At 37.2% G+C, this 26,493-nt stretch overlaps 1 protein-coding gene across 4 annotated transcripts in view; it reads right to left on the bottom strand.

Annotated features, from left to right (window-relative positions):
* LOC110288152 (complement factor H-like) overlaps positions 1-26,493 on the bottom strand; it is a 123,712-nt gene that overhangs the window by 62,018 nt on the left and 35,201 nt on the right. For all 4 annotated transcript variants that reach the window (XM_085841626.1, XM_085841621.1, XM_085841622.1 and 1 more), the window contains 4 exons: positions 18,615-18,809; positions 18,066-18,242; positions 2,702-2,896; positions 2,153-2,329 (listed from right to left, as the gene is read on the bottom strand). In XM_085841626.1, the coding sequence (XP_085697752.1) occupies positions 2,153-2,329; positions 2,702-2,896; positions 18,066-18,242; positions 18,615-18,809 (744 nt within the window). The remainder of the gene's footprint in view (positions 1-2,152; positions 2,330-2,701; positions 2,897-18,065; positions 18,243-18,614; positions 18,810-26,493) is intronic.

Genomic DNA, 26,493 nt, shown 5'->3' on the forward strand with positions numbered 1-26,493 from the left:
GGCACAGGGGAAAAATTCTTGAATAGAACAGCAATGGCTTGTGCTGTAAGATCAAGAATTGACAAGTGGGACCTCATGAAGCTGCAAAGCTTCTGCAAGGCAAAAGACACCGTCAATAAGACAAAAAAACCACCAACAGATTGGGAAAGGATCTTTACCTATCCTAAATCAGATAAGGGACTAATATCCAATATATATAAAGAACTCAAGAAGGTGGATTCCAGAAAGTCAAATAACCCCATTAAAAATGGGGCTCAGAACTGAACAAAGAATTCTCACCTGAGGAATACCGAATGGCAGGAAGCGCCTGAAAAAATGTTCAACTTCCTTAATCATCAGGGAAATGCAAATCAAAACAACCCTGAGATTCCACCTCACACCAGTCAGAATGGCTAAGATCAAAAACTCAGGAGACAGCATATGCTGGCGAGGATGTGGAGAAAGAGGAACACACCTCCATTGTTGGTGGAATTGCAAGCTTGTACAACCACTCTGGAAATCAGTCTGGAAGTTCCTCAGAAAATTGGACATAGTACTACTGGAGGATCCAGCAATACCTCTCCTGGGCATATATCCAGAAGATGTCCCAACCGGTAAGAAGGACACATGCTCCACTATGTTCATAGCAGGATTATTTATAATAGCCAGAGGCTGGAAAGAACCCAGATGCCCCTCAACAGAGGAATGGATACAGAAAATATGGTACATTTACACAATGGAGTACTACTCAGCTATTAAAAAGAATGAATTTATGAAAATCCTAGCCAAATGGATGGACCTGGAGGGCATCATCTTGAGTGAGGTAACACAATCACAAAGGAACTCACACAATATGTATTCACTGATAAGTGGATATTAGCCCAGAAACTTAGGATACTCAAGATATAAGATACAATTTGCTAAACGCATGAAACTCAAGAAGAATGAAGACCAAAGTGTGGACATTATGCCCCTTCTTAGAATTGGGAACAAAACACCCATGGAAGGATTTACAGAGACAAAGTTTGGAGCTGCGATGAAAGGATGGACCATCTAGAGACTGCCATATCCAGGGATCCATCCCATAATCAGCTTCCAAATCCTGACACCATTGCATACACTAGCAAGATTTTCCTGAAAGGACCCAGATAAAGCTGTCTCTTGTGAGACTATGCCGGGGCCTAGCAAACACAGAAGTGGATGCTCACAGTCAGCTATTGGATGGATCACAGGGCTCCCAATGGAGAAGCTAGAGAAAGTACCCAAGGAGTTAAAGGGATCTGCAACCCTATAGGGGGAACAACATGATGAACTAACCAGTACCCCTGAGCTCTTTTCTCTAGCTGCATATGTATGGAAAGATGGCCTAGTCGGCCATCACTGGAAAGAGAGGCCCATTGGACTTGCAAACTTTATATGCCCCAATACAGTGGAATGCCAGGGCCAAAAGAATGGGAATGGGTGTGTAAGGAAGTGGGGGGGGGTATGGGGGACTTTTGGGATAGCATTGGAAATGTAATTGAGGAAAATACGTAATAAAAAACATTAAAAATTAAAAAAGAAAAGAAGAAAACTAAGTTTGAAAAATGGTTAAGTATAAATTGAATTAGGATCATATTTTAAAAACCCAAGTGACATTAAAATGAATGCATATCAACACTATGATGTTGTAACATTTTGAAGGCATTTATTTAAAAAAATAAATTGAGACAAAACTCAGACATTTACAAGGATACACAACAAGAAAAAATTGATACAATATAAACATATTGGTAAAAAGATTGGAGAAAAACATCAAAACTGGGTCAAGCACAGTACTCAAGAGTTCTCTTCCCCATAACACATCATAGAGAATTAAGAGTTAATTAGCAGTTAAAATGTTATTATATCAATGATGTGTTTAGCTGCTTTGTTTAATGGTATTTTATAATTTTATAATCGTTTTGAGTAAAATGCAAAGTACGCTAAAAGCACATAGTACTATAAAATTAAGTTGCTAAATGTTTTGTTGTATTATGGTATAAGATCGTGTAGGAGTGTTGTATCAAGTGTTGTATCAAGAATCTTCAATATTCACTTATACATACTGGAAACCATGAAGCATTTTGCCACAGTTAATACAGAAGGCACAGAGAGTCATGAGAATCTTGTGATGTAAGGTCTGGTTACTTACTGATATGGATGCATTTGGGAGGAGGGGACCAGCCATTCTCTGTACATGTCATTATGTCTTGGCCATTTTGAAGACTATAGCCATTGTAACACTGGACTTTTAAAGACTGACCCTGCACATATATTTTTTCCCAGTATGCAGATTCTCCATTCTCCACATAATGGAAAACACATTTCCCTAAGAAACATAAAAAGTAAAAGGTTAAAAAAAAGTAAAGACTTTCATTTGCTTAAGTTAAATGTTATCGTTCCAGCTGTTTAATGAGCATGCATTGCATTCAGAAATAAAATTAATAACAAAAGTTTAGATGAGTAGCACCTATCTTTAGTTTGTATAAATAAAATATGCAAGAGATAAAGGTATTTCCTTAGTCCCTATTGTGTGTGTACATTTCTAGAAGAGCTGAACGAAGGACAGAAATTAGTCTTTTTGCTCACACGTTTTTTTTTCGTTAGTCTTATGTTTGTCATGAGAAACATAACTGTAATTATGTATGTGCTTTCTCCTTAAAAGAGTTAAACATAGTTAAATACAAAGACATTGGCTTACTGACGCATGGTACTTCAGGCTTCCACCCTTGTGCTGTGCAACGAAGGTAGTCCCAGGAATACCCAGAAGGTGGTAAAAACCCATTGTCACACTTATAGCTGTACTTATTTCCTATAGACACTGGGAAGTTGGGTCTCAGGCTCTCTTCATAATACAGATGTCCATATTGGAATTGTGGAAATTCACAAGGTTTCACTTAAAATTTAAAAAAAATTAAATAAGACAACCAGAAAAACACTCAAATCACATATAAAACTCTTGATTAGTAAACTACTTTTAATGAATTGAAAGAACAGTGGGGCTGTGGGACAAGGAAATAAGACAATAGAAAACATCGGTTTGTGAGGATGTCATTTCATATGTAATCAAGTTAGGGCTGATACTCCAACAGAGAAGAGGATTAGAGACGTTTGTTAATATCAAATATGATAACTCCTTATTTGTAATTTTCACTGAAACTAAAATATAGTATGAATAATGAATCACATGGAGCTATTCTTGTACCATTAATTGAAATTCTGTATTGTTCATTATATTGTTTTTATTATATACATAATTATTTGTGATAATTATTTATATTTTGTAATAGTGTACGAGAAAAATATCACTGTTTCATGAAGTATGTTTCTGCTACAGGAAACCTCATGGAATATATTAAATGTTATTTCAACAAATACATATAAAAACAAACTAATTTCATTATGCTTCCACATTCATTTTAGTTTTGGTTTTATGAGAAAAATTTTCCAGAATTTTTTATATATTTATCATCTGGTTTAAAAATTGCAATTTCTTTTATAGTAAAAGTTCTTCTTTAACAATTTTGAAAATAAAACTTTTCATAGGACATCAATAAGTTAAATTAGCTCTCTGAGCAAAAGAAGAGATAATTCAGGGTAGGAAAATCATTATTTCCACTGTCCTAAAATTTTTACCTAATCTTCATTCTCCATTTGGCACAAGAGAACATATTTACCCTTTTTATACACAATAATTGAAACAAACATAACATTCCTTAAAGTACATGATCACCTGAGGTGGTCAGTACCTAACTGAGCATAGTTTGACACCTTACACTTTCAAAATGCAGGTTGTGGCTGCATCATCAGTGACTGTTGGACTATGTATCACAGTGTTGATGTACTTTACTCAGCCTGCTGATCAATACATTTACCAGGTTTTCAACTGTTCTAAATATTATGAGCACATCGCAAAATCATCTAATTTATACTGTCTTCAGCCCCAAGATTTTCTAATTTTTATTGTTAAATCTCATCCTACTACATAGTCAATGTGACACAAAAGAGCAATTTCTGCAATCACTTGTAATACAGATTCATTGTCATTATCTTCTGTATTGTTACAGTTGTCCACTTGTAATGTATTTTCCCCAAAATACTAAAAGTTTTATTGAAAGTGATGAGTAATTAAACATCCCTGAGGAGCAAGAACTACACATTTTTAGTACAAAGAGTTATGTAATGAAATTTCAGAGAGATTAATCATTTTTATCATATCCATGAAATATCAGAAAGTTCACTGTAAAATAAATAAAATTCAGATACATCCAAACCACAGGCAGTCCAGATATATGTGGCTTTTCTACATTGTGGAAACCAAACATAGTTGGGTTTGTGGCTCACTGTGCTACACAGATTCCACACTTGTAATTGTAAAGCTACTCAAAAGCCCAGGGCAAGGATGTCACAAGATCTGAGTTCAGACACACACAATAATTCTGCTATTAAGATCTGAGGGAGAAATCTTGGATCCTGGACTCCACTGAGACTACTCTGCATAGGTGAGAGTGTGGACTTCAGAAGCTAACAGCTTCTGGTATAGGTCCTGTTTTGGGCCTTCGTCTTCTGCCAGGAGGCAAGATTGAAAGCCAGATATCTGTGCACATTCCCTGAAAGAAGGGAGCCTGCCTGCAAAGCATGCTCTGACCACTGAAACTCAGGAGAGAGGTAGTCTCCCCGGTCCGCTGGTAGAGAATAACAGAATCACGAGAGGAACAAGCTCTAACCAGAGACAACTATAACAACTGACTCCAGAGTTTACCAGATGGCAAAAGGCAGACATAAGAATCTTACTAAGAGAAATCAAGACCACTCACCATCGTCAGAACCCAGTACTCCCACCTCAGCCAGTCCAGGGCACCCCAACACACCTGAAAAACTAGACCCGGATTTAAAGGCATTTCTCATGATGATAGGAGAAGACATCAAGAAGCTGTTTAATAACTCACTTAAAGAAATACAGGAGAACATAGCTAAAGAGTTACAAGTCCTTATAGAATAACAGGAAAACACATCCAAACAGATGATGGAAATGAACAAAACCATACTAGACCTAAAAAGGGAAGTAGACGAAATAAAGAAAACCCAAAGTGAGGCAATGCTGGAGATAGAAACCCTAGGAAAGAAATCTGGAACCATACATCCCAGCATCAGCAACAAAATACAAGAGATGGAATGGAGAATCTCAGGTACTGAAGATTCCATAGAGAACATCGGCACAACAATCAAAGAAAATCCAAAATGCAAAAAGGTCCTAACTCAAAACATCCAGGAAATCCAGGACACAATAAGAAGACCAAACCTATGGATAAGAGGAGTAGATGAGAATGAAGATTTTCAACTCAAAGGACCGGCAAATATCTTCAACAAAATTATAGAAGAAAACTTCCCAAACCTAAAGAAAGAGATGCCCATGAACATACAAGAAGCCTACAAAACTCCAAATAGACTGGACCAGAAAAGAAATTCCTCCCGACACATAATAATCAGAACAACAAATGCACTAAATAATGATAGAATACTAAAAGCAGTAAGGGCAAAAGGTCAATTAACATATAAAAGCAGGCCTACCTGAACTTTTCTTCAGAACCTATGAAAGCCAGAAGATCTTGGACAGATGTTATACAGACACTAAGAGAACACAAATGCCAGCCAAGGCTAGTATGCCCAGCAAAACTTTCAATTACCATATGGAGAAACCAAAGTATTTCATGACAAAACAAAATTCACACATTATCTTTCCACGAATCCAGCCCTTCAAAGGATAATAACAGAAAAAAACCAATACATGGACAGAAACCATGTCCTAGAAAAAACAAGAAATTAATCCTTCAACAAACCTAAAAGAAGACAGCCAAAAGAACAGAATGCCAACTTTAGCAACAAAAATAATAGGAATGAACAATTACTTTTCCTTATTATCTCTTAATATAAATGGACTCAACTCCCAAATAAAAAGACATAGACAAACAGACTGGCTACACAACAGGACCCAACATTTTGCTGCTTACAGGAAACCCATCTCAGGGGAAAACACAGACACTACCTCAGAATGAAAGGCTGGAAAACAATTTTCCAAGCAAATCATCTGAAGAAATAAGCTGGAGTAGCCATTCTAATATATAATAAAATCGACTTCCAACCCAAAGTCATCAAAAAAGACAAGGAGGGGCACTTCTTATTCATCAAAGGTAAAATCTTCCAAGAAGAACTCCCAATTCTGAATATATATGCTCCAAATAAAAGGGCAGCCACATTCATTAACGAAACTTTAGTAAAGTTCAAAGTACACATTGCACCTCACACAATAATAGTGGGAGACTTCAACACACCACTTTCACCAATGGACAGATCATGGAAACAGAAATTAAACCGGGACATAGTGAAATTAACAGAAGTTATGAAACAAATGAATCTAACAGATATCTACAGAACATTTTATCCTAAAATAAAAGGATATACATTCTTCTCAGCACCTCATGGTACCTTCTCCAAACCTGACCACACAATTAGTCACAAAACAAGCATCAACAGATACAAAAATATTGAAGTTGTCCCATGCATCCTATCAGATCACCCTGGATTAAGGCTGATCTTCAATAACAAAATAAATAATAGAAAGCCAACATTCATGTTGAAACTGAACAATACTCTTCTCAAAGATACCTTGGTCAAGGAAGTAATAATGAAATAAATTAAAGACTTTTTAGAGTTTAATGAAAATGAAGCCACAACATACATAAACTTATGGGACACAATGAATGCAGTCCTAAGAAGAAAACTCATAGACCTGAGTGCCTCCAAAAAGAAACTAGAGAGAGCATACACTAGCAGCCTGACAGCACACCTAGAAGCTCTAGAACAAAAGGAAGCAAATTAACCAAAGAGGAGTAGATGGCAGGAAATAATCAAACTCTGGGCTGAAATCAACCAAGTGGAATCAAAAGAACTATTCAAAGAATCAACCAAACCAGAAGCTGGTTCTTTGAGAAAATCAACAAGATAGATAAACCCTTAGCCAGACTCATTAGATGGCACAGAAGTAGCATCCTAATTAACAAAATCAGAAATGAAAAGGGAGACATAACAACAGATCCTGAAGAAATCCAAAACACCATCATATCCTTCTCTAAAAGGCTATACTCAACAAAACTGGAAAACCTTGGATGAAACGGACAAATTTCTAGACAGATACCAGGTACCAAAGTTAAATCAAGATCAGGTTAATGATCTAAACAGTCCTATATCCCCCAAAGAAATAGAAGCAGTCATTAATAGTCTCCCAACCAAAAAAAGCCCAGGACCACGTGAGTTTAGTGCAGAGTTCTATCAGACCTTCTAAGAAGATCTAATCCCAGTTCTGAACGAACTATTCCACAAAATAGAAGCAGAAGGTACTCTTCCCAATTCATTCTATGTAGCCACAATTGCTCTGATACCTAAACCACAGGAAGACCAAACAGAGATAGAGAACTTCAGACCAAATTTCCTTATAAATATCGATGCAAAAATCATCAATAAAATTCTTGCTAACTGAATCCAAGAGCACATCAAAACAATCATCATTCTGACCAAGTAGGTTTCATTCCAGCAATGCAGGGATAGTTTAATATATGGAAATCCATCAACGTAATCCATTATATAAACAAACTCAAAGACAAAAACCACATGATCATCTCCTTAGATATGGAGAAAGCATTTGACAAAATCCAACACCCATTCATGATAAAAGCCTTGCAAAAATCAGGAATTCAAGGCCCACACCTAACCATGATTAAAGCAATCTATAGTAAACCAGTAGCCAACATCAAAGTAAATGGTGAGAAGCTGGAAGCAATCCCACTAAAATCAGGGACTAGACAAGGCTGTCCACTCTCTCCATACCTACTCAACATTGTACTTGAAGTGCTAGCCAGAGCAATTCGACAACAAAAGGAGATCAAGGGGATACAAATTGGAAAGGAAGAAGTCAAAATATCACTATTTGCAGATGATATGATAGTATATATAAGTGACTCTAAACATTCCACCAGAGAACTCGTAAACCTGATAAACAGCTTCAGTGAAGTAGCTGGATATAAAATTAACTCAAACAAGTAAATGGCCTTTCTCGATACAAAGGATAAACAGGCTGAGAAAGAAATTAGTGAAACAACACCCTTCAAAATAGTCACAAATAATATAAAATACCTTGGTGTGACTCAAACTAAGGAAGCAAAAGATCTGTATGATAAGAACTTCAAGTCTCTGAAGAAAGAAATTAAAGAAGATCTCAGAAGATGGAAAGATCTCCCATGCTCATGGATTGGCAGGATCAATATAGTAAAAATGGCTATCTTGCCAAAAGCAATCTACAAATTCAATGCAATCCCCATCAAAATTCTAACTCAATTCTTCAATGAATTAGAAAAAGCAAACTACAAATTCATCAGGAATAACAAAAAACCTAGGATAGGAAAAACTCTTCTCAAGGATAAAAGAACCTCTGGTGGAATCACCATGCCTGACCTAAAGGTGTACTATAGAGCAATTGTGATAAAAATTGCATGTTACTGGTATAGTGACAGACAAGTAGACCAATGGAATAGAATTGAAGACCCAGAAATTAACCCACACACCCATGGTCTCTTGATGTTTGACAAGGGAGCAAAAAACATCCAGTGGATAAAAGACAACAAATGGTGCTGGCACAACTGGAGGTTATCATGTAGAAGAATGCGAATTGATCCATTCCTATCTCCTTGTACTAAGGTCAAATCTAAGTGGATTAATGAACTCCACATAAAACCAGAGACACTGAAATTTATAGAGGAGAAAATAGAGAAAAGCCTTGAAGATATGGGTACAGGGGAAAAATTCTTGAATAGAACAGCAATGGCTTGTGCTGTAAGATCGAGAATCTACAAATGGTATCTCATAAAATTGCAAAACTTCTGCAAGGCAAAAGAAAATGTCAATAAGAAAATAGGCCACCAACATATTGGGAAAGGATCTTTACCTATCATAAATCAGATAGGGAACTAATGACCTATATATATAAAGAACTCACGAAGGTGGACTCCAGAAAATCAAATAACCCCATTTAAAAATGGGGCTCAGCTAAACAAAGAATTCTCACCTGAGGAATACTGATTGGCTGAGAAGCACCTGAAAATATTTTCAACATCCTTAACCATCTGGGAAATGCAAATGAAAACAACCCTGAGATTCCATCTCACACCAGTCAGAATGGCTAAGATCAAAAATTCAGGTGACAGCAGATGCTGGTGAGGATGTGGAGAAAGAGGAACACTCCTCCACTGTTGGTGGGATTGCAAGCTTGTACAATCACTCTGGAAATCAGTCTGGCGGTTCCTCAGGAAATTGGACATAGTACTACTGGACGATCTCGCAATACCTCTCCTGGGCATATATCCAGAAGATGTCCCAACCAGTAAGAAGGACACATGCTCCACTATGTTCATAGGACGCTTATTTATAATAGCCAGAAGCTGGAATAACCCCAGTTGCCCCTCAACAGAGGAATGAATACAGAAAATGTGGTACATTTACACAATGGAGTACACCTCAGCTATTAAAATAATGAATTTATGAAATTCCTAGGCAAATGGATGGACCTGGAAAGCATCATCCTGAGTGAGGTAACCCAATCACAAAAGAATTCACACAATATGTTCTCACTGATAAGTGGATATTAGCCCAGAAACTTAGAATACCCAAGATATTAGATAAAATTTGATATACAGATGAAACTCAAGAAGAACGACGACCAAAGTGTGGACACTTTGCCCCTTCTTAGAATTGGGAACAAAACATCCATGTAAGGAGTTATAGAGACACATTTCGGAGCTGAGATGAAAGGATGGACCATCTAGAGACTGCCATATCCAGGGATCCATCCTGTAATCAGCCTCCAAGCACTGACACCATTCCGTACACTAGCAAGATTTTGCTGAAAAGACCCAGATATAGCTGTCTCTTGTGAGACTATGCCAGGGCCTAGCAAACACAGAAGTGGATGCTCACAGTCAGCTATTGGATGGATCACAGGGTCCCCAATAGAGGAGCTAGAGAAAGTAACCAAAGAGCTATAGCGATCTGCAACCCTATAGGTGGAACAACAATATGAACTAACCAGTACCCCCCCCCCCCCAGAGCTCGTGTCTCTAGCTGCATATGTATCAGAAGATGGCCTAATCGGCCATCAGTGGAAAGAGAGGCCCATTGGTCATGCAAACTTTATCTGCCTCAGTACAAGGGAACGCCAAGGGCCAAGAAGTGGGAGTGGGTGCTTGGGGGACCTGGTGGGGGAGCGGGTTGGGGACTTTAATGATAGCATTGGAAATGTAAATGAAAAAAAATGCCTAATTAAAAAAAAAATTAAAAACATCTGCTATTAAAGTAAGTTGAACTAACACTGAAGAAATAGATGGGAAAAAAAAAAAGAAAATCCTGTTAAAATAGTAATCCAAGTACTAAATATTCAAAACAAAACAAAACAAAACAAAACAAAACAAAAACAAAACAAGAATTCTGAACGCTGTGAGAGTAAAAGAGCAAGTAAAATATAAAGGCAACCCTGTCAGAATATACCTGACTTCATAATGGAAACCTGAAAGGTAGTAGACCCTGGGCGTACTTTAAAAGACCACAGTTGCATCCCAAACTACAGTGGTCAGAAAAATACTCGATAAGCATTGATGGAGAAAACAAGATATACCGTAAGAATGAAAAATTTAAAAAATATCTATCCAGAGCTGAGCCCTACAAAAATTACTAGAAAGAAAACTACAACCAAGGAGATCAACTAAAACCAATAAATAAATAAGCTCTACTCTAACACAAGCAGATCATCTACGTAACAGGAAATAAGTAATCTCACATGAGCAAAAGAAGACACACATACAAAACTACCACCACCATCAAAATAAGAATTAGCAATCATGGTCAGTGATAGCTCTCAATGTCAATGGATTCAATTCTCCAATAAAAATGGCACAGGATAACAGAATATATGAGAAAATATTATCCACCATTTTCCTTTATAAAACAAAAATACCTCAACATTAGAAATGGACGTTTCTCCATAGTAAAATGCTAGAAAAAAATTCTTGCTAGTAAATGGATCCAAGAAACAAGATCATTTTGCCATTCTAAATTCTAACAACATAGAATTCAAGACAAATTAATCATTAGTGGTACAGAAAAATACTTCATACTAATGAATATGACATCTCAATTTTGAACATGTGCTCCCAATGCAAAGACAGCTACATTAATATAAAATATAAAAGAAACGAACTAAAAAATTTACATAACTCATATTGAATACCATACATTGATAGTCAAAGACTTCAATACTCCACTTTTACAAATGGACAGGTCATCCAGACAGAAAAGTAACAGAAACAAATGTAACTGAGAGACATGATGAATCAAATGGACTTAACAGAAATCTTTAGCACATTTCACCCAAACTCAAAAGACTATACCTTTGCTCAACACCTCACAGAACTTTGCCAGCACTCAGGAGGCAGGGACAGGCAGATTTCTGAGATCTAGGCCAGCCTGGTCTCCAAAGTGAGTTCTAGGACAGCCAGAGCTATACAGACCATAAACTCAGTCACAAAGCTAGTCTCAACCGATACAATAAAATTGAAATAGTCCCTGACACTGTCTCAGACTACAGGGATGAAAGCTGAACTTCAGCAACAACAGAAAGCCCATAAACTCATGGAAACTGAATAATGCTCTTCTGAATGACCGCAGGGTTAAAAAAGAAATAAATAATTTAAAGCTTCTAGTATTCAATGTAAATGAAGGCACAGAATCCCAAACATATGAGACACTATGAAAATGATATCAAGGCAAAAGGTCATAGCACTAAGTGCCTTCATAAAGAAATTTCTCATTCTAGTGACTTAACAGCACACCTGAAAGCTCTGTAAGAGGAGTAGACAGCAGGAAATAAGTAAGCTTGGGGATAAGAAATATTATAGGGCTGAAATAAATGAAATAGAAGCAAAGAGAACAGTACAAAGAATCAATGATAACAAGAGTTGGTTCTTTGAGAAAATCAACAAGATAGACAAACCTTTAGCCAAACTAAGTAAAAGGCAGGCAGAGAGAATATAGAAACTTACAAAGTCAGTAATGAAAACAGGGACATAATCCTGTAAGGAGTTAAAGACACCAAATCACACATAAAAACCTTCAACCTACAATTGGTCTTGCCAGCATTATATGCTGGGGTAAAGGTGGAATTGGAATTCTGGGAGTGGCTAACAGCTTAAAACCCATGCCACAAGAGTTACATTCACCTTTGGCACTGACTTGAAGACCAAAAAGCAGAAGCTATATATGGCCAAGAGACCTAGAGTAGAACTAAACATGACTGTTAAAGAAAATAAAATGTCAGCTGGGCAGTGGTGGTGCATGCCTTTAATCCCAGCACTTAGGTGGCAGAGGCAGGCAGATTTCTGAGTTCCAAGCTTAGCCTGGTCTACAGAGAGTTCCAGGATAGCAAGGGCAACATAGAGAAACCTTGTCTCTAAACATCAAAAACAAAACAAAACAAAACAAAAACAACAACAAAAAAGAGGCAAAAGAAGGAAAAAAGTCAATACTATAATAACTGATGATACTCTGCTATTATTATAGATTGGTCCCCTGCCCAGTCATCATCAGAGATGCTTCACCCAGCAACTAATGGAAACAGATGCAGAGACCCACAGCCAAATAATTATAGGATTTTTACAACACTGTGAACTCCAAGATTTGTTGTTTACAGGAAAAACCTGTTTTCAGTTGTGGTGTGGCTCATCCTCTGTACATTCCTTTAATCCCTCTGGCTGGAATACAGACAAGCCCTTACTTGTCTTACATTTAATCTAAAACAATGAAGGTAATGTTAATTTGTAGAAGGAAACATCTATGTTTGAAAGAGATGTCAAACTGAGTCTCAGGCAACTTGATACATCAGAGAAAGATTTGACAGAATAGGATATGCTCAACTCTCATGACAACAAAGAGAAAAGAGAGGCTACTTAAGAGAGAGCGTCAGAGAGAAAGAAGCTAGGGGACAGTTTACCTGGGACAGGTTGTAGAAACAAAACAAGTAAGTCACAAGTGAAGACAGGAGGAGCCAGAGGATTAGAACAGATTGTCAGAGTTATTTTGAGGCCAAGCAGAGCACAAAGTCCAAGGCTGAGTAGGAAGCCAGATTGGGTCTATGCCTTTGAAGGAGATAGTGGGATCTTGCCTGTTTCCATATATCTTTGTTGCTGGTCCTAAGGCAAGTAGCTTTGACTTACCACTCAGTCCCTGACAAGAATCAATGTAAACTCTGCACTAAACCCATCTGTTCCTGGGCTTTTTTTAGTTGGGAGACTATTAATGACTGCTTCTATTTCTTTGGGGGATATAGGGCTGTTTAGATCATTAACCTGATCTTGATTCAACTTTGGTACCTGGTATCTGTCTAGGAACTTCTCCATTTCATCCAGGTTCTCCAGTTTTGTTGAGTATAGCCTTTGGTAGAAGGATCTGATGGTGTTTTGGATGTCCTCAGGATCTGTTGTTATGTCTCCTTTTTCATTTCTGATTTTGTTAATTAGGATGCTTTCCCTGTGCCCTCTAGTGAGTCTGGCTCAGGGTTTATCTATCTTGTTGATTTTCTCAAAGAACCAGCTCCTTGATTGGTTGATTCTTTAAATAGTTCTTCTTGTTTCCACTTGGTTGATTTCGCCCCTGAGTTTGATTATTTCCTGCGGTCTACTCCTCTTGGGTGAATTTGCTTCCTTTTGTTCTAGTGCTTTTAGGGATGTTGTCAAGCTGCTAATGTGTGCTCTCTCTAGTTTCCTTTTGGAGGCACTCAGAGCTGTGAGTTTTCTTCTTAGAAATGCTTTCATTGCGTCCCATAAGTTTGGGTATGTTGTGGCTTCATTTTCATTGAACTCTAAAAAGTCCTTAATTTCTTTCTTTATTCCTTCCTTGACCAAGGTATCATTGAGAAGAGTGTTGTTCAGTTTCCACGTGAAGGTTGGCTTTCTATTATTTATTTTGTTATTGAAGATCAGCCTTAGTCCATGGTGATCTGATAGGATGCATGGGACAATTTCAATATTTTTGTATCTGTTGAGGCCTGTTTTGTGACCAATTATGTGGACAATTTTGGAGAAGGTACCATGAGGTGCTGAGAAGAAGGTATATCCTTTTGTTTTAGGGTAAAATGTTCTGTAGATATCTGCCAGATCCATTTGATCCATAACTTCTGTTAGTTTCACTGTGTCCCTGTTTAGTTTCTGTTTCCATGATCTGTCCATTGGTGAAAGTGGTGTGTTGAAGTCTCCCACTATTATTGTATGAGGTGCAATGTGTGCTTTGAGATTTACTAAAGTTTCTTTAATGAATGTGGCTGCCTTTGTATTTGGAGCATAGATATTCAGGATTGATAGTTCCTCTTGTAAGATTTTACCTTTGATGAGTATGAAGTGTCCCTCTCTGTCTTTTTTAATGACTTTGGGTTGGAAGTCAATCTTATCAGATATTAGAATGGCTACTCCAGCTTGTTTCTTCATACCATTTGCTTGGAAAATTATTTTCCAGCCTTTCATTCTGAGGTAGTGTCTATCTTTTTCTCTGAGATGAGTTTCCTGTAAGCAGCAAAATGTTGGGTCTTGTTTGTATAGCCAGATTGTTAGTCTATGTCTTTTTATCAGGGAGTTGAGTCCATTGATATTAAGAGATATTAAGGAAAAGTAATTGTTGTTTCCTGTTATTTTTGTTGTTAAAGTTGGCATTCTGTTCTTGTGGCTGTCTTCTTTTAGGTTTGTTGAGGGATTACCTTCTTGTTGTTTCTAGGGCGTGGTTCCTGTCCTTGTATTGGTTTTTTTCTGTTATTGTCCTTTGAAGGGCTGGATTCGTGGAGAGATAATGTGTGAATTTGGTTTTGTTGTAGAATACTTTGGTTTCTCCATCTATGTTAATTGAGAGTTTGGCTGGGTATAGTAGCCTGGGCTGGAGTTTGTGTTCTTTTAGTGTCTGTATAACATCCGTCCAGGATCTTCTGGCTTTCATAGTCTCTGGTGAGAAATCTGGTGTAATTATGATAGGCTTGCCTTTATATGTTACTTGGCCTTTTTCTCTTACTGCTTTTAGTATTCTATCTTTATTTAGAGCATAAAACAGGCTGAGAATGAAATTAGGGAAACAACACCCTTCTCAATAGTCACAAATAATATAAAATATCTTGGCGTGACTCTAACTAAGGAAGTGAAAGATCTGTATAATAAAAACTTTAAGTCTCTGAAGAAAGAAATTATAGAAGATCTCAGAAGATGGAAAGATCTCCCATGCTCATGGATTGGCAGGATCAACATTGTAAAAATGGCTATCTTGCCAAAAGCAATCTACAGATCCAATGCAATCCCCATCAAAATTCCAACTCAATTCTTCAACGAATTAGAAAGTGCAATCTGCAAATTCATCTGGAATAACAAAAAAAAACCTATGATAGCAAAAACTCTTCTCAAGGATAAAAGAACCTCTGGTGGAATCACCATGCCGGACCTAAAGCTGTACTACAGAGCAATTGTGATAAAAACTTCGTGGTACTGGTATAGTGACAGACAAGTAGACCAATGGAATAGAATTGAAGACCCAGAAATGAAGCCATACAGCTATGGTCACTTGATCTTCGACAAGGGAGCTAAAATCATCCAGTGGAAGAAAGACAGCATTTTCAACAAATGGTGCTGGTACAACTGGTTGTTATCATGTAGAAGAATGCAAATGGATCCATTCCTTTCTCCTTGTACTAAGGTCAAGTCTAAGTGGATCAAGGAATTTCACATAAAACTAGAGACTCCGAAACTTATAGAGGAGAAAGTGGGGAAAAGCCTTGAAGATATGGGCACAGGGGAAAAATTCTTGAATAGAACAGCAATGGCTTGTGCTGTAAGATCAAGTATTGACAAGTGGGACCTCATGAAGCTGCAAAGCTTCTGCAAGGCAAAAGACACCGTCAATAAGACAAAAAAACCACCAACAGATTGGGAAAGGATCTTTACCTATCCTAAATCAGATAAGGGACTAATATCCAATATATATAAAGAACTCAAGAAGGTGGATTCCAGAAAGTCAAATAACCCCATTAAAAATGGGGCTCAGAACTGAACAAAGAATTCTCACCTGAGGAATACCGAATGGCAGGAAGCGCCTGAAAAAATGTTCAACTTCCTTAATCATCAGGGAAATGCAAATCAAAACAACCCTGAGATTCCACCTCACACCAGTCAGAATGGCTAAGATCAAAAACTCAGGAGACAGCATATGCTGGCGAGGATGTGGAGAAAGAGGAACACACCTCCATTGTTGGTGGAATTGCAAGCTTGTACAACCACTCTGGAAATCAGTCTGGAAGTTCCTCAGAAAATTGGACATAGTACTACTGGAGGATCCAGCAATACCTCTCCTGGGCATATATCCAGAAGATGTCCCAACCGGTAAGAAGGACACATGCTCCACTATGTTCATAGCAGGATTATTTATAATAGCCAGAGGCTGGAAAGAACCCAGATGCCCCTCAACAGAGGAATGGATACAGAAAATATGGTACATTTACACAATGGAGTACTACTCAGCTATTAAAAAGAATGAATTTATGAAAATCCTAGCCAAATGGATGGACCTGGAGGGCATCATCTTGAGTGAGGTAACACAATCACAAAGGAACTCACACAATATGTATTCACTGATAAGTGGATATTAGCCCAGAAACTTAGGATACTCAAGATATAAGATACAATTTGCTAAACGCATGAAACTCAAGAAGAATGAAGACCAAAGTGTGGACATTATGCCCCTTCTTAGAATTGGGAACAAAACACCCATGGAAGGATTTACAGAGACAAAGTTTGGAGCTGCGATGAAAGGATGGACCATCTAGAGACTGCCATATCCAGGGATCCATCCCATAATCAGCTTCCAAATCCTGACACCATTGCATACACTAGCAAGATTTTCCTGAAAGGACCCAGATAAAGCTGTCTCTTGTGAGACTATGCCGGGGCCTAGCAAACACAGAAGTGGATGCTCACAGTCAGCTATTGGATGGATCACAGGGCTCCCAATGGAGAAGCTAGAGAAAGTACCCAAGGAGTTAAAGGGATCTGCAACCCTATAGGGGGAACAACATGATGAACTAACCAGTACCCCTGAGCTCTTTTCTCTAGCTGCATATGTATGGAAAGATGGCCTAGTCGGCCATCACTGGAAAGAGAGGCCCATTGGACTTGCAAACTTTATATGCCCCAATACAGTGGAATGCCAGGGCCAAAAGAATGGGAATGGGTGTGTAAGGAAGTGGGGGGGGGGTATGGGGGACTTTTGGGATAGCATTGGAAATGTAATTGAGGAAAATACGTAATAAAAAACATTAAAAATTAAAAAAGAAAAGAAGAAAACTAAGTTTGAAAAATGGTTAAGTATAAATTGAATTAGGATCATATTTTAAAAACCCAAGTGACATTAAAATGAATGCATATCAACACTATGATGTTGTAACATTTTGAAGGCATTTATTTAAAAAAATAAATTGAGACAAAACTCAGACATTTACAAGGATACACAACAAGAAAAAATTGATACAATATAAACATATTGGTAAAAAGATTGGAGAAAAACATCAAAACTGGGTCAAGCACAGTACTCAAGAGTTCTCTTCCCCATAACACATCATAGAGAATTAAGAGTTAATTAGCAGTTAAAATGTTATTATATCAATGATGTGTTTAGCTGCTTTGTTTAATGGTATTTTATAATTTTATAATCGTTTTGAGTAAAATGCAAAGTACGCTAAAAGCACATAGTACTATAAAATTAAGTTGCTAAATGTTTTGTTGTATTATGGTATAAGATCGTGTAGGAGTGTTGTATCAAGTGTTGTATCAAGAATCTTCAATATTCACTTATACATACTGGAAACCATGAAGCATTTTGCCACAGTTAATACAGAAGGCACAGAGAGTCATGAGAATCTTGTGATGTAAGGTCTGGTTACTTACTGATATGGATGCATTTGGGAGGAGGGGACCAGCCATTCTCTGTACATGTCATTATGTCTTGGCCATTTTGAAGACTATAGCCATTGTAACACTGGACTTTTAAAGACTGACCCTGCACATATATTTTTTCCCAGTATGCAGATTCTCCATTCTCCACATAATGGAAAACACATTTCCCTAAGAAACATAAAAAGTAAAAGGTTAAAAAAAAGTAAAGACTTTCATTTGCTTAAGTTAAATGTTATCGTTCCAGCTGTTTAATGAGCATGCATTGCATTCAGAAATAAAATTAATAACAAAAGTTTAGATGAGTAGCACCTATCTTTAGTTTGTATAAATAAAATATGCAAGAGATAAAGGTATTTCCTTAGTCCCTATTGTGTGTGTACATTTCTAGAAGAGCTGAACGAAGGACAGAAATTAGTCTTTTTGCTCACACGTTTTTTTTTCGTTAGTCTTATGTTTGTCATGAGAAACATAACTGTAATTATGTATGTGCTTTCTCCTTAAAAGAGTTAAACATAGTTAAATACAAAGACATTGGCTTACTGACGCATGGTACTTCAGGCTTCCACCCTTGTGCTGTGCAACGAAGGTAGTCCCAGGAATACCCAGAAGGTGGTAAAAACCCATTGTCACACTTATAGCTGTACTTATTTCCTATAGACACTGGGAAGTTGGGTCTCAGGCTCTCTTCATAATACAGATGTCCATATTGGAATTGTGGAAATTCACAAGGTTTCACTTAAAATTTAAAAAAAATTAAATAAGACAACCAGAAAAACACTCAAATCACATATAAAACTCTTGATTAGTAAACTACTTTTAATGAATTGAAAGAACAGTGGGGCTGTGGGACAAGGAAATAAGACAATAGAAAACATCGGTTTGTGAGGATGTCATTTCATATGTAATCAAGTTAGGGCTGATACTCCAACAGAGAAGAGGATTAGAGACGTTTGTTAATATCAAATATGATAACTCCTTATTTGTAATTTTCACTGAAACTAAAATATAGTATGAATAATGAATCACATGGAGCTATTCTTGTACCATTAATTGAAATTCTGTATTGTTCATTATATTGTTTTTATTATATACATAATTATTTGTGATAATTATTTATATTTTGTAATAGTGTACGAGAAAAATATCACTGTTTCATGAAGTATGTTTCTGCTACAGGAAACCTCATGGAATATATTAAATGTTATTTCAACAAATACATATAAAAACAAACTAATTTCATTATGCTTCCACATTCATTTTAGTTTTGGTTTTATGAGAAAAATTTTCCAGAATTTTTTATATATTTATCATCTGGTTTAAAAATTGCAATTTCTTTTATAGTAAAAGTTCTTCTTTAACAATTTTGAAAATAAAACTTTTCATAGGACATCAATAAGTTAAATTAGCTCTCTGAGCAAAAGAAGAGATAATTCAGGGTAGGAAAATCATTATTTCCACTGTCCTAAAATTTTTACCTAATCTTCATTCTCCATTTGGCACAAGAGAACATATTTACCCTTTTTATACACAATAATTGAAACAAACATAACATTCCTTAAAGTACATGATCACCTGAGGTGGTCAGTACCTAACTGAGCATAGTTTGACACCTTACACTTTCAAAATGCAGGTTGTGGCTGCATCATCAGTGACTGTTGGACTATGTATCACAGTGTTGATGTACTTTACTCAGCCTGCTGATCAATACATTTACCAGGTTTTCAACTGTTCTAAATATTATGAGCACATCGCAAAATCATCTAATTTATACTGTCTTCAGCCCCAAGATTTTCTAATTTTTATTGTTAAATCTCATCCTACTACATAGTCAATGTGACACAAAAGAGCAATTTCTGCAATCACTTGTAATACAGATTCATTGTCATTATCTTCTGTATTGTTACAGTTGTCCACTTGTAATGTATTTTCCCCAAAATACTAAAAGTTTTATTGAAAGTGATGAGTAATTAAACATCCCTGAGGAGCAAGAACTACACATTTTTAGTACAAAGAGTTATGTAATGAAATTTCAGAGAGATTAATCATTTTTATCATATCCATGAAATATCAGAAAGTTCACTGTAAAATAAATAAAATTCAGATACATCCAAACCACAGGCAGTCCAGATATATGTGGCTTTTCTACATTGTGGAAACCAAACTTAGTTGGGTTTGTGGCTCACTGTGCTACACAGATTCCACACTTGTAATTGTAAAGCTACTCAAAAGCCCAGGGCAAGGATGTCACAAGATCTGAGTTCAGACACACACAATAATTCTGCTATTAAGATCTGAGGGAGAAATCTTGGATCCTGGACTCCACTGAGACTACTCTGCATAGGTGAGAGTGTGGACTTCAGAAGCTAACAGCTTCTGGTATAGGTCCTGTTTTGGGCCTTCGTCTTCTGCCAGGAGGCAAGATTGAAAGCCAGATATCTGTGCACATTCCCTGAAAGAAGGGAGCCTGCCTGCAAAGCATGCTCTGACCACTGAAACTCAGGAGAGAGGTAGTCTCCCCGGTCCGCTGGTAGAGAATAACAGAATCACGAGAGGAACAAGCTCTAACCAGAGACAACTATAACAACTGACTCCAGAGTTTACCAGATGGCAAAAGGCAGACATAAGAATCTTACTAAGAGAAATCAAGACCACTCACCATCGTCAGAACCCAGTACTCCCACCTCAGCCAGTCCAGGGCACCCCAACACACCTGAAAAACTAGACCCGGATTTAAAGGCATTTCTCATGATGATAGGAGAAGACATCAAGAAGCTGTTTAATAACTCACTTAAAGAAATACAGGAGAACATAGCTAAAGAGTTACAAGTCCTTATAGAATAACAGGAAAACACATCCAAACAGATGATGGAAATGAACAAAACCATACTAGACCTAAAAAGGGAAGTAGACGAAATAAAGAAAACCCAAAGTGAGGCAATGCTGGAGATAGAAACCCTAGGAAAGAAATCTGGAACCATACATCCCAGCATCAGCAACAAAATACAAGAGATGGAATGGAGAATCTCAGGTACTGAAGATTCCATAGAGAACATCGGCACAACAATCAAAGAAAATCCAAAATGCAAAAAGGTCCTAACTCAAAACATCCAGGAAATCCAGGACACAATAAGAAGACCAAACCTATGGATAAGAGGAGTAGATGAGAATGAAGATTTTCAACTCAAAGGACCGGCAAATATCTTCAACAAAATTATAGAAGAAAACTTCCCAAACCTAAAGAAAGAGATGCCCATGAACATACAAGAAGCCTACAAAACTCCAAATAGACTGGACCAGAAAAGAAATTCCTCCCGACACATAATAATCAGAACAACAAATGCACTAAATAATGATAGAATACTAAAAGCAGTAAGGGCAAAAGGTCAATTAACATATAAAAGCAGGCCTACCTGAACTTTTCTTCAGAACCTATGAAAGCCAGAAGATCTTGGACAGATGTTATACAGACACTAAGAGAACACAAATGCCAGCCAAGGCTAGTATGCCCAGCAAAACTTTCAATTACCATATGGAGAAACCAAAGTATTTCATGACAAAACAAAATTCACACATTATCTTTCCACGAATCCAGCCCTTCAAAGGATAATAACAGAAAAAAACCAATACATGGACAGAAACCATGTCCTAGAAAAAACAAGAAATTAATCCTTCAACAAACCTAAAAGAAGACAGCCAAAAGAACAGAATGCCAACTTTAGCAACAAAAATAATAGGAATGAACAATTACTTTTCCTTATTATCTCTTAATATAAATGGACTCAACTCCCAAATAAAAAGACATAGACAAACAGACTGGCTACACAACAGGACCCAACATTTTGCTGCTTACAGGAAACCCATCTCAGGGGAAAACACAGACACTACCTCAGAATGAAAGGCTGGAAAACAATTTTCCAAGCAAATCATCTGAAGAAATAAGCTGGAGTAGCCATTCTAATATATAATAAAATCGACTTCCAACCCAAAGTCATCAAAAAAGACAAGGAGGGGCACTTCTTATTCATCAAAGGTAAAATCTTCCAAGAAGAACTCCCAATTCTGAATATATATGCTCCAAATAAAAGGGCAGCCACATTCATTAACGAAACTTTAGTAAAGTTCAAAGTACACATTGCACCTCACACAATAATAGTGGGAGACTTCAACACACCACTTTCACCAATGGACAGATCATGGAAACAGAAATTAAACCGGGACATAGTGAAATTAACAGAAGTTATGAAACAAATGAATCTAACAGATATCTACAGAACATTTTATCCTAAAATAAAAGGATATACATTCTTCTCAGCACCTCATGGTACCTTCTCCAAACCTGACCACACAATTAGTCACAAAACAAGCATCAACAGATACAAAAATATTGAAGTTGTCCCATGCATCCTATCAGATCACCCTGGATTAAGGCTGATCTTCAATAACAAAATAAATAATAGAAAGCCAACATTCATGTTGAAACTGAACAATACTCTTCTCAAAGATACCTTGGTCAAGGAAGTAATAATGAAATAAATTAAAGACTTTTTAGAGTTTAATGAAAATGAAGCCACAACATACATAAACTTATGGGACACAATGAATGCAGTCCTAAGAAGAAAACTCATAGACCTGAGTGCCTCCAAAAAGAAACTAGAGAGAGCATACACTAGCAGCCTGACAGCACACCTAGAAGCTCTAGAACAAAAGGAAGCAAATTAACCAAAGAGGAGTAGATGGCAGGAAATAATCAAACTCTGGGCTGAAATCAACCAAGTGGAATCAAAAGAACTATTCAAAGAATCAACCAAACCAGAAGCTGGTTCTTTGAGAAAATCAACAAGATAGATAAACCCTTAGCCAGACTCATTAGATGGCACAGAAGTAGCATCCTAATTAACAAAATCAGAAATGAAAAGGGAGACATAACAACAGATCCTGAAGAAATCCAAAACACCATCATATCCTTCTCTAAAAGGCTATACTCAACAAAACTGGAAAACCTTGGATGAAATGGACAAATTTCTAGACAGATACCAGGTACCAAAGTTAAATCAAGATCAGGTTAATGATCTAAACAGTCCTATATCCCCCAAAGAAATAGAAGCAGTCATTAATAGTCTCCCAACCAAAAAAAGCCCAGGACCACGTGAGTTTAGTGCAGAGTTCTATCAGACCTTCTAAGAAGATCTAATCCCAGTTCTGAACGAACTATTCCACAAAATAGAAGCAGAAGGTACTCTTCCCAATTCATTCTATGTAGCCACAATTGCTCTGATACCTAAACCACAGGAAGACCAAACAGAGATAGAGAACTTCAGACCAAATTTCCTTATAAATATCGATGCAAAAATCATCAATAAAATTCTTGCTAACTGAATCCAAGAGCACATCAAAACAATCATCATTCTGACCAAGTAGGTTTCATTCCAGCAATGCAGGGATAGTTTAATATATGGAAATCCATCAACGTAATCCATTATATAAACAAACTCAAAGACAAAAACCACATGATCATCTCCTTAGATATGGAGAAAGCATTTGACAAAATCCAACACCCATTCATGATAAAAGCCTTGCAAAAATCAGGAATTCAAGGCCCACACCTAACCATGATTAAAGCAATCTATAGTAAACCAGTAGCCAACATCAAAGTAAATGGTGAGAAGCTGGAAGCAATCCCACTAAAATCAGGGACTAGACAAGGCTGTCCACTCTCTCCATACCTACTCAACATTGTACTTGAAGTGCTAGCCAGAGCAATTCGACAACAAAAGGAGATCAAGGGGATACAAATTGGAAAGGAAGAAGTCAAAATATCACTATTTGCAGATGATATGATAGTATATATAAGTGACTCTAAACATTCCACCAGAGAACTCGTAAACCTGATAAACAGCTTCAGTGAAGTAGCTGGATATAAAATTAACTCAAACAAGTAAATGGCCTTTCTCGATACAAAGGATAAACAGGCTGAGAAAGAAATTAGTGAAACAACACCCTTCAAAATAGTCACAAATAATATAAAATACCTTGGTGTGACTCAAACTAAGGAAGCAAAAGATCTGTATGATAAGAACTTCAAGTCTCTGAAGAAAGAAATTAAAGAAGATCTCAGAAGATGGAAAGATCTCCCATGCTCATGGATTGGCAGGATCAATATAGTAAAAATGGCTATCTTGCCAAAAGCAATCTACAAATTCAATGCAATCCCCATCAAAATTCTAACTCAATTCTTCAATGAATTAGAAAAAGCAAACTACAAATTCATCAGGAATAACAAAAAACCTAGGATAGGAAAAACTCTTCTCAAGGATAAAAGAACCTCTGGTGGAATCACCATGCCTGACCTAAAGGTGTACTATAGAGCAATTGTGATAAAAATTGCATGTTACTGGTATAGTGACAGACAAGTAGACCAATGGAATAGAATTGAAGACCCAGAAATTAACCCACACACCCATGGTCTCTTGATGTTTGACAAGGGAGCAAAAAACATCCAGTGGATAAAAGACAACAAATGGTGCTGGCACAACTGGAGGTTATCATGTAGAAGAATGCGAATTGATCCATTCCTATCTCCTTGTACTAAGGTCAAATCTAAGTGGATTAATGAACTCCACATAAAACCAGAGACACTGAAATTTATAGAGGAGAAAATAGAGAAAAGCCTTGAAGATATGGGTACAGGGGAAAAATTCTTGAATAGAACAGCAATGGCTTGTGCTGTAAGATCGAGAATCTACAAATGGTATCTCATAAAATTGCAAAACTTCTGCAAGGCAAAAGAAAATGTCAATAAGAAAATAGGCCACCAACATATTGGGAAAGGATCTTTACCTATCATAAATCAGATAGGGAACTAATGACCTATATATATAAAGAACTCACGAAGGTGGACTCCAGAAAATCAAATAACCCCATTTAAAAATGGGGCTCAGCTAAACAAAGAATTCTCACCTGAGGAATACTGATTGGCTGAGAAGCACCTGAAAATATTTTCAACATCCTTAACCATCTGGGAAATGCAAATGAAAACAACCCTGAGATTCCATCTCACACCAGTCAGAATGGCTAAGATCAAAAATTCAGGTGACAGCAGATGCTGGTGAGGATGTGGAGAAAGAGGAACACTCCTCCACTGTTGGTGGGATTGCAAGCTTGTACAATCACTCTGGAAATCAGTCTGGCGGTTCCTCAGGAAATTGGACATAGTACTACTGGACGATCTCGCAATACCTCTCCTGGGCATATATCCAGAAGATGTCCCAACCAGTAAGAAGGACACATGCTCCACTATGTTCATAGGACGCTTATTTATAATAGCCAGAAGCTGGAATAACCCCAGTTGCCCCTCAACAGAGGAATGAATACAGAAAATGTGGTACATTTACACAATGGAGTACACCTCAGCTATTAAAATAATGAATTTATGAAATTCCTAGGCAAATGGATGGACCTGGAAAGCATCATCCTGAGTGAGGTAACCCAATCACAAAAGAATTCACACAATATGTTCTCACTGATAAGTGGATATTAGCCCAGAAACTTAGAATACCCAAGATATTAGATAAAATTTGATATACAGATGAAACTCAAGAAGAACGACGACCAAAGTGTGGACACTTTGCCCCTTCTTAGAATTGGGAACAAAACATCCATGTAAGGAGTTATAGAGACACATTTCGGAGCTGAGATGAAAGGATGGACCATCTAGAGACTGCCATATCCAGGGATCCATCCTGTAATCAGCCTCCAAGCACTGACACCATTCCGTACACTAGCAAGATTTTGCTGAAAAGACCCAGATATAGCTGTCTCTTGTGAGACTATGCCAGGGCCTAGCAAACACAGAAGTGGATGCTCACAGTCAGCTATTGGATGGATCACAGGGTCCCCAATAGAGGAGCTAGAGAAAGTAACCAAAGAGCTATAGCGATCTGCAACCCTATAGGTGGAACAACAATATGAACTAACCAGTACCCCCCCCCCCCCCAGAGCTCGTGTCTCTAGCTGCATATGTATCAGAAGATGGCCTAGTCGGCCATCAGTGGAAAGAGAGGCCCATTGGTCATGCAAACTTTATCTGCCTCAGTACAAGGGAACGCCAAGGGCCAAGAAGTGGGAGTGGGTGCTTGGGGGACCTGGTGGGGGAGCGGGTTGGGGACTTTAATGATAGCATTGGAAATGTAAATGAAAAAAAATGCCTAATTAAAAAAAAAATTAAAAACATCTGCTATTAAAGTAAGTTGAACTAACACTGAAGAAATAGATGGGAAAAAAAAAAAGAAAATCCTGTTAAAATAGTAATCCAAGTACTAAATATTCAAAACAAAACAAAACAAAACAAAACAAAACAAAACAAAACAAAAACAAAACAAGAATTCTGAACGCTGTGAGAGTAAAAGAGCAAGTAAAATAT

The sequence above is a fragment of the Mus caroli genome, unplaced genomic scaffold (assembly GCF_978045245.1).
Source record: "Mus caroli unplaced genomic scaffold, Mus_caroli_1 scaffold_1, whole genome shotgun sequence".
NCBI classification, from domain to species: domain Eukaryota; kingdom Metazoa; phylum Chordata; class Mammalia; order Rodentia; family Muridae; genus Mus; species Mus caroli.